At 44.3% G+C, this 17,415-nt stretch overlaps 1 protein-coding gene across 1 annotated transcript in view; it reads left to right on the top strand.

Moving 5' to 3' along the window:
* DOK7 (docking protein 7) overlaps nt 1–17,415 on the top strand; it is a 247,643-nt gene that overhangs the window by 171,645 nt on the left and 58,583 nt on the right. The window contains exon 7 of the mRNA XM_082256433.1: nt 6,187–7,010. Coding sequence (XP_082112559.1) covers nt 6,187–7,010 — 824 coding nt within the window. The remainder of the gene's footprint in view (nt 1–6,186; nt 7,011–17,415) is intronic.

The following is a 17,415-nucleotide window of genomic DNA, read 5'->3' as shown; positions in this document are numbered from 1 at the left end:
TTTGGAAATTGAAGAAACTCATTTTTTAATGGTGACAGTACGAAAAGAAAAAAAAAAATGTATTTATTATTTATTATACATTTTTTTCTTTATTTTACGATTTTTTTTTAACACAGTTTGAACCAGAGAAATATAATGTTACCATAGTAACATTGTACTACTCTGAGGAAGTGATAACTTTCTTTTTTTTTTTTATACACATTATGTTTACATATAGCAGTGCATTACATTGATATATGCAAGCATTTTACAAAAATAAATAAATTCATTCAGTTTCTTTTGTTGTGATTAGCTGTGATTGGTCATTGGCCAGTCTGTACCATGTGATCACACTGACCATTCACAGCTCGCAACACAATTGTATACAATGGATGGCTTAAAAAGGAAGCCATCCACTGTTTATAACTGTCATGTGGCCTGCTTTGTATGGTTAGCCGCAGTGGGCCAGTACAGTGATCGGTCATTGGCTTTGTCCAGTGGACGCAGCAGGTGACAGATCGCGCCACTGTGCGGCCCAGCGTGGGGTGCGATCTGGGAGGATGCCATATGAAGTCCACCAGGATAGAAAGAGGTTCCCGCCAGTGTCATTATGCAATAGGCTGGGCTGGAATTGGTTAAAAGGCTTCAATATGTTTTGAGGCACAGGTCTGGAAAAAGTATGTAGATCAGGAGTACGGACTTCACTCTGACTTTCTAATCTAGATATTTGTTCTGGATCATTGAAACAGAATAAATTGAAGCCTGGAATGCAGACTGCTTGCATTTTGGATATTTGTACCTGGGCCCAGCCTCATCCTGCTGTATCAGCTACCAGACGTACAATTTGACAGGCTGCTGGCAGCAACCTGGATGGTGCCCCTTTGCCTTCCAGCTGCAGCTAAACATCAGAGTCTCATGCATGGTGCTGAACTCCCAGTGTGCAGTAGGCCTTAGGGCCCTTTCACACACGGAGTCCATCAGGCGGCCTCTGCTTTTCTCAGTGGGGGAATGATCCGCCGATACCCTGCTGAGCAGGACGATGACTGCTGTATCTCCGTGCTGTGTGACACAGCTGTCAGGTCCCCACGCAACTCTATGGGGGAATCGGATGAGAACGCACCGTCTGTCCGTTCTCATCCGATCCCATCCGATCCGCTGGACGGATGGAAAATAGGGTTTCCATCCGTCCAGATTTGACGGATCGGATCGGATGTCAGCGGACATGTCTCCACTGGCATCCAATGCCCCATAGAGATGCATGGGGTGACCGCTCAGATCCGCCAAAAAAACTGACAGCGGATCTGAACGGTCCTCCTATGTGAAAGGGGCCTTAAAGCTGAACTAAACTCATACCAAAATATTATTTTTAAAGTAGAATTCCAGGCATGGTATATTTTCATATGGTAACATTGATCCAGTTTGGAATTTCATTTTGTATATACCACACCTAGCCGATGCCCCTGGAAGCTGGAAATCATTGCAGTAGACACTGCTACTCCAGTGATCGTCACTTGATCTACAGCGGATCCTGTTCTGCGTGACCAGCCTGATGCATTCTGAACACTGCTTACGTTTTCTAATGAATGCAACGTGTTCTATGATGGTACAAAGTGACAGTTTAAATACCAAGCAGTAATGTACAAACATTCATTACTGAACGAGTCTACAAATTTATGTAGACAGATAGTACCTGTTACCAGGGATTAGATATAGATGAAGCCTATGATTGATTTACATGAATTCTCAATAAAATCCATATCCAGGAACAACCACATAATACCCAAGAGAACATGAATACAGTGAATCTCAGCGTATATTATACAATGGAAACTCTCCGTATCGACAGACTGTAGCAGCCTCTTCCTACATAAATTACAATTTAAATACCAAGCAGAAATAAATCATTCTGCGTTTACATGTATATTGAATTTACAGAATCATTTTTAGATTATCCTATTTTTGTGGTTCACATACCTATTTTCTTGCACAGATTGTGCATTGTATAGGATCACAACCTGTAATAGGTTTTTTTTTTTTTCATAAAGAAAATGTAATTTTGTGGTATATATTTTCTGTTCTATTTTATTCATTGTTATTTATGCTTATGAATACATCATACACTTTATGACTGCATCCTTGTTCTGCTATGTAATACATGAATGACAGTTGGACATTGCTTGGTTGTTATAGACAGGAAGTAGAGCTCCTGTTAGCACACTTTTCAGACATAAGCAGCAAGGTGTTATTAAGCCTGCAGTAATGAGTATAATGAATGGAGCTAGTATTAGGAAACTACGTGAATCGCCAGTTTTTAAACTTCATTGCAAAAGGAAAAAAAAAGGAAATGAAACTAACTCAGAAACATTGTACTCTGTTCAGGCTGGTTTCACATCTGTATTTTAATGCAATAAAATATGCATTTTATCAAGTGTTACCACAAAGCACAGTAACATTCCTTTTCGAATGGCACCCCAATACACATTGCAAATGCATGTGTATTGCAGCACACCACAATGCACAGATGGGAACTATCTGTGTATTGCATTTTAAAAAATCATGCTTATCTGATTTTAGGTAGGTAATGGTGTGTTGGCAGCCTGTTCCAGATGAATATGCTGCCTTAAAGTGTTACTAAACCCAGGACTCTGCAATCACTATATCTGGTCTCCCACAGTACACAGAACATGGAAATGCATTTTTTTTTTATGAATATAATCTGCTAAACACTTTTCTCATCAGCAGTATATAGCAGTCTTTTGACTACTATCAGTGTCTGGTTAAAGCTTGTAGGAGGAGTTTTCATTTTCCCACGACTGTTCCATGAGAATGCAGGACCCCTGACCCTCTGTCTGGACAGTGTTGATTGGCCCTGTGCTGATCACATGCACCCTCCCAAGAAAAAAAAACTCTCTAACAATACACACCAAACTGAGCATGTGCAGCTTGTCCCCTATCTCTGTAAATTTCAGGAAATATATTGGAGTCAGTGGAAGAAGGTGAGTATCAGAGAAGACAGGATCAAACAGTCTTTTTACATAATGCAGAGGATTAACCCTTTAGGTTCCACAGTGAGTATAACAAGCATGCTTTATTGCATAAACAGACTGATTTTTCTGTTGTGGGTTTAGTAACACTTTAATGCAATGTATATTAATGCACAGAATATACAGTGCATCCGGAATGTATTCACAGAACTTCACTTTTTCCACATTTTGTTATGTTCCAGCCTTATTCCAAAATGCATTAAATTCATTATTTTCCTCAAAACTCCACAAACAATATACCATAATAACAATGTGAAAGAAGTTTGTTTGAAATCTTTGCAAATGTATTAAAAATAAAAATGAAACAAAACCTATGGACATAAGTATACACAGCCTTTGCTCAATACTTTGTTGAAGCACCTTTGGCATCAATTACAGCCTCAAGTCTTTTTGAGTATGATGCTACAAGCTTGGCACACCTATTTTTGGGCAGTTTCTCGCATTCTTCTTTGCAGGACCTCCCAAGCTCCATCAGGTTGGATGGGGGGAATTGGTGCACAGCCATTTTTAGATCTCTCCAGAAATGTTCAATCGGGTTCAAGCTATGGCTGAGCCACTCAAGGACATTCACGGAGTTGTACCATAGCCACTCCTTTGTTATCTTGGCTTTTTGCTTAGGGTGGTCGTTGTCCTGTTGGAAGATGAACTTTTGCCCCAGTCTGAGGTCCAGAGTGCTCTGGAGTAGGTTTTCATCAAGGATGTCTCTGTACATTGCTGTATTCATCTTTCCCTCAATTCTGACTAGTCTCCCTTATCCTGCCGCTGAAAAACATCCCCACAGAATGATGCTGCCACCACTATGCTTCATTGTAGGGATGGTATTGGCTAGGTGATGAGCAGTGCCTGGTTTCCTACAGACATTACACTTGCCATTCAGGCCAAAAAGTTCAATTTTTGTTTCATCAGACCATATCATTTTGTTTCTCATGGTCTGAGAGTTCTTCAGGTTCCTTTTGGCAAACTTGAGGTGGGCTGTCATGTGCCTTTTACTGAGGAGCGGCTTCCATCTGGCCACTTTACTTTACAGACCCTGATTAGTATAGTGCTGTAGAGATGGTTGTTCTTCTGACAGGTTCTCTTCTCTCCACAGAGAAATGCTGGAGCTCTGGCAGAGTGACCACTAGGTTCTTGGTCACCTCTCTGACTAAGGCCCTTCTCTCCGATCGCTCAGTTTGGCTGAATGGCCCCATCTAGGAAGAGTCCTGATGTTTCCAAACTTCTTCTATTTATGGATGATGGAGGCCACTGTGCTCATTGAGACCTTCAATGCTGCAAAAATGTTTCTGTACCCTTCCCCAGATCTGTGCCTCTACACAAACCTGTCTCGGAGGTCTACAGGCATTTCCCTGAACTTCATTGCTTGGTTTGTGCTCTGACATGCACTGTTAACTGTGAGACCTTATATAGACAGGTGTGTGCCTTTCCAAATCATGTCCAGTCAACTGAATTTACCACAGGTGGACTCCAACCAAGTTGTAGAAACATCTCAAGCATGATCAGTGGAAACAGGATGCACCTGAGCTCAATTTTGAGTGTCATGGCAAAGGCTGCGAATACTTATGTACATGTGATTTTTTTTATTTTTAATACATTTGCAAAGATTTCAAACAAATGTCTTTCATTTTGTCAATATGGGGTATTGTTTGTAAAATTTGGAGAAAAATAATGCATTTAATACATTTTGGAATAAGGCTGTAACAAAACAAAATATGAGAAAAGTGAAGCGCTGTGAATACTTTCTGGATGCACTGTTTGTACAAGCAAAAATACTGTTTTTTTCCCATTTTACTTGCGCTTGATTGGGTATTCTTTGAAAAGTTAACCACTTGACGTCTGCTCACGTTGAGCTTACTGCGGCAAAGTGGTTCGTTATCGTCGACACTCCCCTTTCTCGGCGGGGCGCGCGCGCCGCCGGAGGCCTGCTCCCGCTGTATTCAGTCACAGTGGGAGTCGGGCCAGGGGAGGAGCAGCGGCGATCGTCGGGGAATCGAGTGTGGAGATTGTAAACACAAGCGGGCGGATCTCCTAAGTGACAGGCAGTGTCAGATTGCAGGGTTCAGCATAGTTGAACCCTCGATCTGTCCTTGTGTCACACAGTCACCTCCCCCCACACACGTTAGTAAGCACCAGGCATACATTAACCCCTCCCTCTCCAATAAAATTAACCCCTTCCCTGCCAGTGTCATTTTTACAGTAACAGTGCATATATATAGCACTGATTACTGCAATAATGTCACTGGTACCCCCAAAAGTGTCAAAAATGTCAGTCGAGGGTCCGATCTGTCCGCCGCAATGTCGCAGTCCCGCAAAAAAAATCGCAGATCGCCGCCATTATGCGTTAAAAAAAAAAAACATCAAAAATCTTTTTTCAAAATAAACGCTCTTTTTTTGTTTATAGCGCAAAAAGTAAAAATCGCACAGGTGATCAAATACCACCAAAAGAAAGCTCTGTTTGTGGGAAAAAAAGGACATAAAATTTGGTTTGGGTACGGCGTCTCACGACCGCGCAATTGTCAGTTAAAGTCGCACAGTGCCGAATCGCAAAAAGTGGCCCAGACGTAAGACAGCAAAATCCTCTAGTGGTAAAGTGGTTAATTTTCACTACGTTCCCTAAGCCTGCCTTTTTTCAACCATAGTGCCTTCAGGTTTCTCAAAGGGTGCCTTGGATTAAGATGGAAACTCACAGATTTTCATTGTGCACCATTACAACCTTCCAGTCGCTGGCATGCTAACAACCAATGGCGTCATTGGTTGATAGGAAGGGTAATTGTTGCCTGCATAGCATCCTTGTGTAGACCCTTCCCTGCCTCTTTCCATCAGAACTGGGGTCATGTTCTTCTGAGTGAGGGAGAGAAACATTGCAGTAGTAGTCAGAACCAGTATGCAGTAGAAGGCTTTGCTTTGGAAGACTAAATCACTTATAACATTGGGGATTATACGTGTGTGGATGTTGCTGCATTACTTTATTTTTTTAAGAATGTGGTGCCTCGAGATTGGGCATACTTTCAAAGGGTGCCTTGACAGAAAAAAAGGTTGAGATACACTGCACTAAGCTAAGGGAAAATCCCCTTGCAAAGTGAACAGCCTTTTAGCCTTTATCAAATTATTCTTCTCAATTCTGATGATTTATTCTCTAATAATATATTTGCTCATTTTGCTTCAGGTGATGATAGAAGTATATCCAGCTCTTCCTCAGACACCAGCCATTCGGATGCCAGTGCAGGAAGCAGACTGACCATATGGGCAGAGCCTTCTTCAGCTAGCACATCCGCTGAGAGTCATGGGATGCCAGCAGCGAAGGGCATCCACCTGGGAGAAGATAAATCCTATGCTGAAGCCTTTCGTGCCTCCAAGCCACCTCCTAAGCCTGCTGCGTCTAGACATTTACAGGAAATTGGCCGTCAAAGCTCTTCTGACAGTGGCATAGCTACAGGCAGTCACTCTTCCTACTCAGGGAGCTTTTCCTCCTATGCTGAGAGCCTGGACATTTGCCACGGTGAAGAGTTTGGATCATTACTTAGCTTACCTTTAACCATGGCTACAGATCAAAATCTATGCACGTGTCAGCATGCTGATCCACAGAGAGGGTCTGAATATCAGATTCCTGCCTCTGTAAGACATCTCTATGACACACCCCGAAGTGTATTACAGGCAGCTGCTCGAGAAACTCAACATAAGAGTTCAGATTCCACTTTATCCAAGGACCAGGCACAAGGAACTCAAAGCATTAGTGATGCTAAGCTATTGGTACCCCATGGAGAGGCCAGAGCCTCATCGTTATTGCCAGAAAGCAAAGACTCAGGTGATGAAACCTATGTGGATTTTGTTCCAAAGTGGACAGCTACAAAAGCACAACCACAGGGAACTGAACCCAAAGGGAGTGACTTGGCTGCTACAGGCACAAGTGACACTTGTGAAATCTGTAGCCCCCATCCTGGTGTTACAAGGGCACTTTTTTCAGCTTGTCCGGTATGCGGAGGACTTAAGGTAAACTGTTGTTACATAGTTACATTGTTAATCTGGTTGAAAAAAGACACAAGTCCATCTAGTTCAATACAAAAAGAAAAAAAAACCACACACACACACACACACAAACCAAAAATCTCCAAATACGCTATCCTATACCCACAGTTGGTCCAGAGAAAGACAAAAAAAAAAACACCAATAAAGCATGATACAATTTGCTCCAGCAGGAGGAAGATATCCTTCCTGATCCTCAAAGAGGCAATTGGATATTCCCTGGATAAACGTGTATATTATCATATGCTCACATTCTCAAAGGTGTACTGGTGTACCTTGTGCTACTAGGCAAACATACCCAGTTACTGTCCAATAGCAACCCATGTCTACCTTCACTACTAACTGCTAGTTATTGCATTTATTTACTGTACTTGTTGTTGTATCACCAGGCATTTAAGGTGCAATTCCACTTTTGTCTTCTCCATATTTACAAGAAATTTGGAATACCTTATTGCACCCTCTTACCTTTATAAATGTATATTCCTGTCATTCCCTCCATCCTCCGTGCTGAGTGGGAGTGTGTGGCTGCTTTGGTCTAATGATCTGCCCCAATGATGTAATTGAAACTATTGAAAAAGCAGGAAGTCAAAAGGAGGTAGGACATTTCTAGCGGAGTTTTGTGAACATAATCATGTACAGATCACCATCATTTTCAATGTTTATAAGGAAGGAACAGCAGATATTGAAAATCATGCCTGGTGTGAAGTCGAAATGAAGAGGCAAATGTTAAAAACATAAAATGGCTTGAGTAACAATTGTACATGCTATGTCATGGGTGTCCAACCTTTTGGCTTCTCTGGGCCACATTGAGTGTAGAGAAATGTTCTCGGGTCGCAAATAAAATATATACTGTACTATAGTTAAGGTATATAAGTAATAAAACACCGCCGCACCCTTCCCGTGCCACCCGCGCACCCCCCCCCCCCCTCGCACTAATTTAACACAACTTGAGGATGATGAAATGAAATGGAATCAGTATACAGAGGTTTACTTTTTCTGAGAAATATTAAAGTAACACTCTAACCACCATGACCACTTCAGTGATTTGAAGTGGTCATGGTGGGAGGAGTCAGAAACACTGCACATGCTAGGATATTTACAGTTATGTGCTGGGGGCTAGTTGCACCCCTAGCACATATGACTTAGGCAGCCAGAAAATGTCATGTTCTTATTCATACATGTATGAACAAGGACATGACATATTATGACAAAACACAACTAGCTATTAAAAAACATATTGCAACAATTTGCACGCGCTAATGCACATACCTTTTCTACCTATTTTGCAGACTGCTGGCGGGAACTGCTGGTGTGGTTACTGTTGGCAGGTAATGCTGGTGGTTACTGCTGGTGGGTAGTGCTAGCGGGTAATGCTGGCGATTACTGCTGGTGGGTAATGCTGGCGGGTAATGCTGGTGGGTACTACTGGTGGGTACTGCTGGTGGATAATGCTGGTGGGTAATGCTGGTGGGTAATGCTGGTGGGTAATGCTGGTGGGTAATGCTGGTGGTTACTGCTGGCAAGTAATGCTGGTGGGCACTGCTGGCACTGCTGGCGGGTAAAACTGGTCATGCGGGTACTGCTGGTCATGACGTTGGGTACTAATGGAGGAAGCAGCGGCTGCAGTAGAGAGCCAGTGCCCATCAATATAGCCTTACCGCTACTCATCAATGCAGCCTCACCAGTGCCCATCAATGCAGCCGCACCAGTGCCCATCACTGTGGGTCCTGCTGGCCATTGGCCTGTAGGTTCTGTTGGGAGGTGGCCATGGCTTATGGGTCCTGCTGGCCACTGGCCTGTAGGTTCTGCTGGGAGCAGGCCATGGCCTTTGGGTCCTGCTGGCCTGTAGGTTCTGCTGGGAGTTGGCCATACCCTGTGGGCCATAGGCCATGGCCAGCTCCCAGCAGGACCCACAGGCCAGCAGGATCCACAGGCCATGGTCAGCAGGACCCGCAGGCTGTGGTCAGCAGGACCCACAGGCCGTGGTCAGCAGGACCCACAGGCCATGGTCAGCAGGACCCACAGGCCATGGTCAGCAGGACCCACAGGCAGTGGCCAGCAGGGCCCACAGGCGGTGGCCAGCAGGACCCACAGGCCATGGTCAGCAGGACCCACAGGCCATGGTCAGCAGGACCCACAGGCTGTGGTCAGCAGGACCCACAGGCCGTGGTCAGCAGGACCCACAGGCAGTGGCCAGCAGGACCCACAGGCGGTGGCCAGCAAGACCCACAGGCCGTGGTCAGCAGGACCCACAGGCGGTGGCCAGCAGGACCCACAGGCCATGGTCAGCAGGACCCACAGGCCGTGGCCAGCAGGACCCACAGGCTGTGGCCAGCAGGGTCCACAGGCCGTGACCAGCAGGTTCCACAGGCAGTGGCCAGCAGTATCCACAGGCCACGGTAGCAGGACCCAGCAGGACCCACAGTGTTGAGGGCTTTTTTGAGGTTACAGGGTGGGCACTGGGGCAGGATAAATGTGGGTTATATAGATGGAATGTGGGGGTCAGCTGGGGGTGTCAGGGTCTCACCTCAGCAATGGCAGCTGCCAGCTCAGCAGGTCCCTGCATGGTCTCCTCCAGTCCTGGGGGGGGGGGGGTTGATGCTCCTGTCCTGGGGTCAAGTAAAGTTGCCAGTGCTCAGCCCCGCAGCCTAAGTCAATCAAGTCACATGTGTCTTGACTTCCTAGCGCTCCCTGCCTCTGCCTGCCTCCAAGATCTGGGAGTTGTAGTTTCCTGGCTGGCTGCGCTGCTCTCAAGTCTCCACCCACCAGGAGATTGAGCACAGCTGTGGACTACAACTCCCAGAATGCATCAGCGCTGTCAGCTAGTTAGCGGCTGGCCGCTGCGGCTGGCCGCTGCGGCTGTGCCCTTTGCCTGACAGAAACCACAAGAGGAAAAAAAATTGTTAAGGCGGGAGACTGTCGGGAGTTCTGCGGCCGGTAGGCCACATTGCCTGCGGCTCTGGACCGCAGGTTGGACATGCCTGTGCTATGTCATTTTTTGTAAACAAAAGCAGAGCTACTCTTTTAAAAAAAACAGCAAAGTGCGCCTGTTGTCTCTAACATGCAGACAAGGGGTAAAAGTTTGGCAGGATATTAGGTGTGCTAAAACATAGGCAAGAAATGAAGTGGAAGATTGGAAGATCACTGCTGGAAAATTGTGGCAGTACATGGCAGGAGTAGGGGGTGGGGGGTCACAGTTGAATGGCTAAAGGGAGTACATGAAGGGGTGAAGGACCATGTCCAGCTGCTTCAGCTGTCTCTGCAGTCTCTCATGACATTGGTAAGACACCACAGCTCAATGGGTTGAAAAGTAGCACCTTTGCTGCCTGAAACTTGCAAATTCTGAGTGATCTGGCTGCATTTAGTAATGAAAGAATAATCTATTATGAAAAATGTACTCAGTCCTGGTAAAATTCATGTAAAATATTACCCCCTACAGTGTATAACACTTTGTTCTGTCTGCTGTTGTTCCCAAATATCATCACTAAACTCCAAAGTCATAAATGTAATTGAACACCAAAGACCAAACCCTACCAGACTTGCTTATACGCTGCAAACCATATACATATCCATTATGTTTGAATAGTATGAGTGTTCTCTAATAGGCCCTGCCGTACTCATTACCTGCATGAGACATTGCATGAGAGGATACAGCATTAAATTGTGATGTTCTGATGTCTTTAGGCTATAAGACTCAGCTTCAATGTATAGACAGACTACCCTTTTTTTCCTCTTTAGAGAATAAATGGTGCCCCACATACATATCAGAGTTCAGATTAATGTGTTCCTCAAATTAGGCCTCGGAGTGCTTGTCTTCATTACACCATGAAGAAGTCATTTGTACTCTTTGCAGGCTCACTTTCAATAATTTAATGACACCAATTTGCACATTTAAAACAAGCTTGGATAACAATCTCTCTGGATCTCACAGAGTTTTCATCATAAATTCTATTGAAGCACTGGGTGACACTCCTGTGCAAATTGGTAATAACTATATGACTGCATTATGCAGAATATCAGAAAAGAGCTGGAAAATCAGGAAGCTGACGTAGGAGGTGATGCAAGGGTCAATTCCATTATAGTTTTAAATGGCGTGGGGAAGGATTACTACCTTTGTTGTTTGGAATTTCCCCTACTTTTTATCCCTATTACCACACAAGAACACATAGATGAAAAAAATAAAACCTGCCAATAGTTCATCTACCAAAAACATGTTTTTTTCCTTCTTCATTGCAGAGATTGCTCTCACTTCTTGTGTCGGTGACCGAGTGAGAATCAAACATTTCCCTACCCCAAATATGGTTTTAGTTAAGACTTTAAAGCGATACTAAACACACACTGTTTAGTTTACATTGCCCCTTCTATTTCTGTATATGGATGATGGAACTATAATTGTTTTAATAAAAAAAAGAAATCGGAGTACCTTTTTCCTAATCGGTATACAGCCGTCACATGACCCAAATCTTTCCCAGCCTGTCTACAGGGAAATATAAGCAGGAAGAGCCTTTATTCCTCTGCTGCGTTACATGTTCAAAACTAAAATAAAAAAAACAGCCTTTAGAATACAGAGTAAAAATAAATAATGAATATCAATAAATTGTTTTAAATTGTCATACAAATATATATTCAAAATCAAATCTTTATTATTTTTTTGGCAATAACATGGTGTGGGGGGATTTCTGCCAGTCACAGGCTGTATCTTGCCCCTCCAGTCTGTGTTTTAGAATAAGAGGGAGGTGAAACCTCCATAAATCTAGCCGTAATTTCCTGCCCCAATTGTGTTTAGCTGGTTAGTGGGCATGGAGAAGGAGGGAGAGAGTGGGCTTTCATTTACCACTGTGTATTCAACCACATGTGTGACTCTATAGTCACATGGACTGCTCAGATGGGATAGGGAGGAAATGCTCAGCATAGAAACTCACTAAAAAATAAGCATGTGCAGAGCTGCCAAAACTGCTCTGCAAAATCCCTAACTGAATTGGGGACAAGGACAGCGAGGGAGACAGCAGGATCAACCAGTTTTTGTGCAGAATACAGAAAACAAATCTCATAGTGACTGCGTGAGTATGTTTTTTATGATTTGGGTTTAGTGGCACAGAGTAAATATGTTAATTTTGATGTACAGTATGTATGTATATATATATATATTATATACAGTATATACAATATATACACTGCTCAAAAAAATTAAAGGAACACTTTTTTATCAGAGTATAGCATCAAGTCAAATTTTTGATCTGGTCAGTTAAGTAGCAGAAGGGGTTGTTAATCAGTTTCAGCTGCTTTGCTGTTAATGACTGTTAATGAATGTTAACAACAGGGGCACTAGATGGGCAACAATGAGATGACCTCCAAAACAGATTGGTTTTACAGGTGGAGGCCACTGACATTTGTTTTCCTACTCATCTTTTCTGACTGTTTTCCACTAGTTTTGCATTTGGCTAGGGTCAGTGTCAATACTGCTAGCATGAGGAGATACCTGGACCCTATAGAGGTTGCACAGGCATTCCAAAAATTCTCCAGGATGGCACATCAATACATACCATTGCCAGAAGGTTTGCTGTGTCTCCCACCACAGTCTCAAGAGCATAAAGGAGATTCCAGGAGACAGGCAGTTACTCTAACAGAGCTGGACATCTAACGCTACCAGGTGGCACCTCAGTCTGTTCAGTAGTGCAGTAATGCCCTGGTCTAGATCTGGGAGGAAATAACCCAGGAGTCACTCAGGACACATCCATCGTCTCAAAAGGAGCATGCCCCGACATTGTCAGGCATGCATACAAGCACGTGGGGGCCATACAAAGTACTGAGTACCATTTTGAGTTGTTGCAATGAATTTTCAGCAAAATGGACTAGCCTGCTGCATCATTTTTTTCACTTTGATTTTGGGGGTGTCTTTGAATTCAGCCCTCTGTAGGTTGATAATTTTCATTTTCATTAAATAATGTGACATCCTTTCGTTCCTTACACATTACCCAGTCCATATCATTATAGATATAGCATAATATTTTTTCCCACTGAGATCTGATCTGTTTTCAAAGTGTTCCTTTAATTTTTTTTGAGCAGTATACACTATATATGTACAGTATATGTATGTGTATATATATATATATATATATATATATATATACACACACACAGTAGAAGAATTATTATACAAAGAATGATTAGTTAAACTCACAAAAGCTTCTTTAGCCACCCCTTCTTCCTTTATACTAGTGTCTCAGAATAAAAAGAAAAAAAATCAATAGCTTGGATATAAGGTTTAGTAATGTGTAACATTTTGCCAGTTAAATAGTATTTTGGGACAGTGGGATTTAGCTTCAACAGAGGGACAGTCTGTCCAAATGAAGAACAGTTAGGATTTATGGAATTGGGACATTCAACTGTGCAGACTCTATTGGCTACGGAATCCAGGGATTGGTCATCAGCAATGATGAGCACACTTAGGTTGGTTTAAATAAGGCATTGGTGTATATCGGTCCCTTGCTAGACTAGGACTAAGTCGTTTGTTAAGGCTCTTGCTTTATATTGGAGAATATATTGTATTTTAGGACATTGTTATCAGTCATTTTGTTATACAGGATATGCAGTATATGGCACCAAGAGTTTGCACATTGCTTTTGAAAATAATGGAAAGCAATACGGTTGCAATACCATTTAATACAAAAGGGCTTAGGAGAGCCCTGCTCATGAGAGTTTAAAAATTTAAGGGGAGAGGCAAGTGATACAAAAAATATCACTGTAAGGGGGATGGGCTCAACAGTCATTGACAGTGGTAAACCATGCATGAGACAGAGGGACACACAGGAACAGTCTAAACAGGTTTGTCCTGCACTTGTATTCAGCGAGAAAACACAGTTTCAATGCAGGAGAAGAAATTACAGTAAGTCCATATATAAACAACAAAACATCTGCTCCTCTGAGCAACAATTAACCAAAGTAATTTCAGGTCCTGACAGGGTGCCTCCAATAGGTTTCCCCAATACAATTATGCGTCACCTGTGCCTTTTTGGTGTTCAGTTAGCAATTTGCCTTTTCATACAGCAGAAGGCTTCCACAGCAGAGCGAGCAAGAAAGAACGCCCCAAGCGTCAGCTAGCTCACAAATATAATGCTCAGGGATATAAAAATAACACGTGGACTTAGGATTTGAGGCCTAATTTCACCCAATGTTCTACAAGGCTCACGGACTCCAGGGCCCAGAACAGGACTTATTACGATTCTGGGAAAACAACAAGTTTGTTTTCTATACATCAGTTAGCATCGCTAGAACCCCTCACTGTTTGTAGATGGGAAACCTATGTGACATTTACACATACATATACACAGACCCTAATCCTGGCAGAAAGTGCCTCACATACTCTCCGCCTCTGCTCGGATGTATAGGAAGGAGCACATTTTGCCATACTGGACATGTGACAATCCATCAGCATTTCCCTGCTGAGTCCCTGGTCTGTGTTTTACATAAAACGTACAGTTTTGCAGAGACAGAACCATCTCTTGACCCTTCAGTTTTTACCTTTGTTCCAAGATATCCTCTGTAGCGGAGAATCGGCACTGTATGCCCAAGGTAATACCTCTATAAGTTTGGTGCCCATTTTCTAGCCAGACATTTGTTTTCCATTGTTAAAAACTTCCTCTCTGCAGGGTTTAATTTCCAGCTGTGGTATGCTTTTGGATGTTCTTTGCCAATGATTTCTTGAGACAAGATTGCTCCCAGCCCAACATCCACCCAACATCGGCCATATCTGTTTGTACAAAAAATTCCTTAGTAAAGTTGTAGGTGCCCTCCACACAATTCAGCCTTCAGCGTTTGAATGGTTCTCTCTGGCCTTTTATTCCTTCACCTCACTTTGGTGGGATCAGTAAGTAGAGTTGCTAGAGTAGCGCATTTTTGGCATTATTCTACAATCCATAGAAACACTCTAAACTGTTTTTTTTTTTACACTGGCTGGGCCAACTTTTAATCGTTTCACACTTTTTCATTGGAGGCTTCATGAACCCCTTGCCAAACGATGTAGCCCAACTATTGGGCCTCTTCAACCCCTTTTAAGCAGTGGCTGTTAAAATGGACTTACAAATGGATCTTCTGTAGGTGGGAGTCCCAGTCAAGATTAAAAATGGCAAAATGATCTCGATATGTCAAAGCATATGGTTTGTGGAGCCTAAGAATGTGGCTCAGCATTCTTTTGGCCCTGTGTAGGCTAAAAGGGAGGAACAAACACTAATACAGTGCATCTGTTATTGCAAAACTGTCTTTTTATTTTTTTCCTGTCTGTTGAGGGAATCTGTCAATACCCTTTTTAAGACTGAGGGTGATAATGTGCCCAACCTTTCTATCTACTCATCCACCAAGGCATGGGATAAGCATCAAAGTGTCCGTGTTCGGCGGGTTCGGCCGAACTTTAAAAAAAAGTCCGGGTCCATGTCCCGGACTTTTGCCAAACTTTTCCCGGACACCGAACCCCATTGAAGTCAATGGGGACCCGAACTTTAAGGCACTAAAATGGCTCTAAAACACCAATGGAAAGGGCTAGAGTGCTGCAAATGGCAGCAAAACGTAATTAAGAGCATGGCAAGTGCTCTGCAAACAAATGTGGATAGGGAAATAACTTAAAACAACAAAAAAAACCTGAAAAATAAAACAATGTTCTTCATCTCTGAAGGACGAGTCCCATATGGAGTAGGAGGGAGGTTGAGGTGGTGGTGGATGTGGCAGTGTCATAGGCGTGCGCACAGGGTGTGCCGGGTGTACCTGGGCACACCCTAATCACCTAGGGCACATAGCATTATTGCTCTGTTTGCCAGTGAGGAGATGGGAAAGATCTCCCTCGGACCTGCTCTGCTCTATTTCACTTTGCCAGCAGGGAGAGTAATGTATCGGGGCCATGTACATGTAGGCAAACACATGCATGTGTATTTAAACTTTGGGGTGCACACCCTAATGCAATAGGCTGCGCACACCTATGGGCGGTGTAGGTGGAAGCGGCGGTGGAGGAGGACCAGGGCTGGATTAAGAGCATCATGGGCTTGGTGCTGAGGATTTTGAAGGGCCTTAAGGGCCGTGCCTTGGCATGCACCCAGAGGAGGAAGGGTGCAGCCATGCATGCCTAATTCCACATGGGATGCTGTCTCTGAAGCCCATAAACACATCCATGCATCGGCAACTGTCCCTCCTTGTCCGGCCTTCGTGCTGTGTGGGGAGGTTCTGAGGGAGCTGCCTGGGGAAGCGAGCATAGAAGCCAGACTTCTGTGTTTACAAGTGACAGAAGAGCGGTAACAATGAATATGGCCAACCTGGGGCCTATATAAAGGTAGGGGCCTGGAGCTGCAGCTCCAATAGCCCCTACGTTAATCTGGCCCTGAGGAGGACGAGGTAGCCAACACTGCTTCTTTTCACAAATTTTAAATGAGGGTACATCCCAAAAGAGTGAAAAAATGCAAAAATAGAACAATGGCTGGGTAAGGTCGGTATCCATCGCTATTCTGCACAAGGTACGGAAAAGTCCCGTGGGATCCATGCCTGGTTCATTTTAATGAACGTGAGCTTGTCCACATTGTCTCTGGACAGGCGGCTGCGCTTGTCTGTGATAACGCCCCCAGCCGTGCTAAATACCCGTTCAGATAATACACTGGCTGCAGGGCACGCCAGCACCTCCAAGGCGTAAAGGGCAAGCTCAGACCATGTGCCCAACTTGGAGACCCAGAAGTTGAAGGGGGCAGACCCCTCATTCAGTACGTCTAGGCGTGTGCACACATACTGCTCCACCATGTTGGTGAAATGCTGCCTCCTGCTAAGACGTTCCATATGAGCTGCTGGTGCTGCTGTTTGTTGTGGCGTGCTGACAAAGCATTTCCACATCTCGGCCATGCTAACCCTGCCTTCTGAGGTGCTGGCGGTGCCCTGGTTGCGTTGGCGACCTCTTCCTCCTCCTCCTCCTCTGCCTTGTGCTTCCACTGTGGCCCCGCTGTCAGGTGGGAATGCCAGCAGCATGGCATCTACCAGCGTGCGCTTGTACTCGCGCATCTTGCGATCGCGCTCCAGTGAGTGAATTAGGGACGGTACGTTGTCTTTGTAACGGGGATCCAGCAGCGTGGCCACCCAGTAATCAGCACAAGTTAGAATGTGGGCAACTCGGCGGTCGTTGTGGAGACACTGCAGCATGTAATCGCTCATGTGTGCCAGGCTGCCCAGAGGCAACGAAAGGCTGTCCTCTGTGGGAGGTGTATCGTCCGTGTCCTCTGTATCCCCCCAACCACGCACCAGTGATGGCCATGAGCTGGCCTGGGTGCCACCCTGCTGTGAACATGCTTCCATCTCCTCCTCCAGCTCCTCCTCCTCATCCTCCAGAACTGTGCCCCTGCTGGAC

The sequence above is a fragment of the Pelophylax lessonae genome (genome assembly GCF_965119305.1).
Source record: "Pelophylax lessonae genome assembly, chromosome: 1".
In the NCBI taxonomy this organism is placed as follows: domain Eukaryota; kingdom Metazoa; phylum Chordata; class Amphibia; order Anura; family Ranidae; genus Pelophylax; species Pelophylax lessonae.
The sequence above is the reverse complement of the archived record's forward strand: the minus strand, read 5'-3'. Positions and strand labels throughout refer to the sequence as shown.